This window comes from Atta cephalotes (genome assembly GCF_000143395.1).
Source record: "Atta cephalotes unplaced genomic scaffold scaffold02428, whole genome shotgun sequence".
Lineage (NCBI taxonomy): Eukaryota > Metazoa > Arthropoda > Insecta > Hymenoptera > Formicidae > Atta > Atta cephalotes.
In genome coordinates, this window is record NW_012132492.1 from 213 (window position 1) to 2,204 (window position 1,992).

The 1,992-nt window shown below is 32.0% G+C and overlaps 1 protein-coding gene across 1 annotated transcript; it reads right to left on the reverse strand.

Annotated features, from left to right (window-relative positions):
* Window positions 1–360: 360 nt before the first annotated feature.
* Window positions 361–1,882, reverse strand: LOC105625528 (FK506-binding protein 59; the record flags this gene model as incomplete). Its single annotated transcript, XM_012206851.1, has 4 exons — window positions 361–528; window positions 858–1,367; window positions 1,443–1,690; window positions 1,762–1,882. Coding segments are annotated over 4 exons (1,047 nt in total), but the record flags the coding sequence as incomplete, so codon positions are not given.
* Between the last annotated feature and the right edge of the window lie 110 nt (window positions 1,883–1,992).

Genomic DNA, 1,992 nt, shown 5'->3' on the forward strand with positions numbered 1-1,992 from the left:
AGAGATCAGAATCAAACTAAGCGTAACGTAGCCAGACTTTGACAATTGTACTGCATTAATAAAATTGTATCTTTAAAAACTTAACAAACTGAATCTATTTTTTTAAATTAAAAGACAGTATGTTAAAATAATTCTTATGATGCGCTCATGTGTATTAAGTACAAGAAACTTTCATATAGCGACTCATATGAATTCTACACGCTAAAATTAAATATTTGATGTTTTAATATACAATTTATAACACATACAATTTTTGTTAAAGATAGCAGTACTTAGAAGGCACTGAAAATAAAGAGCGATGAGACCTCAATTTGTCGGCAGTTACGCGGGGCAGTGTAACGAAAGAGAAAAGTTCATTGTTTACATGTTTTTGAATTCACCAGAACCATTAGCGTTGAGCATAAGTATGTTAGGATTTTCCTTCTCAAAGGCAGTCGCGTCTCTACCTCCGGGTCTTTCTTCCTGTCCCCATTCTCCTAGAGTTCCACGCATCACGTCTGGCTGTTCCTTCAGTTTTTGCTCCTCCTTCTATGAGATTACTAACGGTTTATGGTCAAACGCAAATGCATTGACAAATTTTTCAAGATTTTCAAGATTTATTTGATTTAAAATAATCAGCCTTTATATCATTCATAATATTTATGATAAATGCAGAGTCTACGGGCATTTTTGCCAATATTGAAACATGGATAATAATTGATATCCAAGTATATTTATTACACATTGCAGAGATAATTTTCATTTCAAATAGCTAAATGTTCATAATAAATTTTGAGCAATACTTGATACGAAAACTCGGCACATGAAAAAGGTTATATCGATCAAAACATTATTCAACATTATTGTTTTTCACAAACCTGTTTATCTTCCTGCGCAAACTTATCGAACATGTTCGCATAAAGTTTCTTCTCTTTAGCTAATTGCTTCTTAATAAGAGAATTACAGATTAAAATTTGTTTAGACGCGGCCGTATTTTTCGGTTGTACTTCTACAACCTTCTGGAAATCATTAATAGCAATTTCAGGAGATGAGAGTCCAAGATGCGCTTGTCCTCTTCTGAACAGAGCCTTTTCATTCTGCGAATCCAATTCTAAAGCTTTAGTACACTCGTCTCTAGCCAAAACATTTTCATTGATTTTCAGGTAACATAGAGCAAGGTTTAAGTGAGTCGCTATTACGAGATTATCTCTCTCCTTTTTGAGATCATCTTCGAAACTCGATGCATCATTTAAGTATTTGAAAACTTTCTGATATACTTTAATGGCTAAATTGATTTTATCGGATATCAAGTACTTCGTTCCTTTTTCTTTTTGCATCTTTGCTTGTTCTATTTTTTCCGGTGATTTCATTGACCATATACTTGCCTCCTGTTAAATAATATTTAGTAATTTAGAAATTTACAGAATTAGAAACAAACATTCAGCTCCAATAATCACAATTACCTTCTCGAAATTCTGCAATTCCACTTCATATTCAACGTCCGCATTCGGTGGAATATTAAATTCCGGATTTCCTTGTTCCTTAAATGCATATTTGCTTTTAATTAGCAGCCTAGATTTCTCATTCTTCAAGAAACGCTGCAATGCTATTTCTACACCATCTATAATTCCTGCAACTTCTCCTTCTCCAAGAACAAATTCTACATCTCTATCTTCAAATACTTGACCATTGTATTTTCCAGTCAAGTGTACTAAGGATATATAAAAAATTTATTAGAAAAAGAATACATAGCACATACTACTGTTAGATCATGATACTAACTTTTTACAGTACTATCTTCCTCTGGATGAGCATAGCTTTGGCCGGCAACAATTTGGAATCTCTCAATACCTTTATCTTTATTCGGAGATAGATCTTCTCCGGACCAATCAAGCAATTCAATCTAGAAAAACATTAGAACATGTTACATATTAGAATATGATTGTTAAGTTTCTCTGATTAATTATTAATATATATTATATATATATATATATATATATATATATATATATA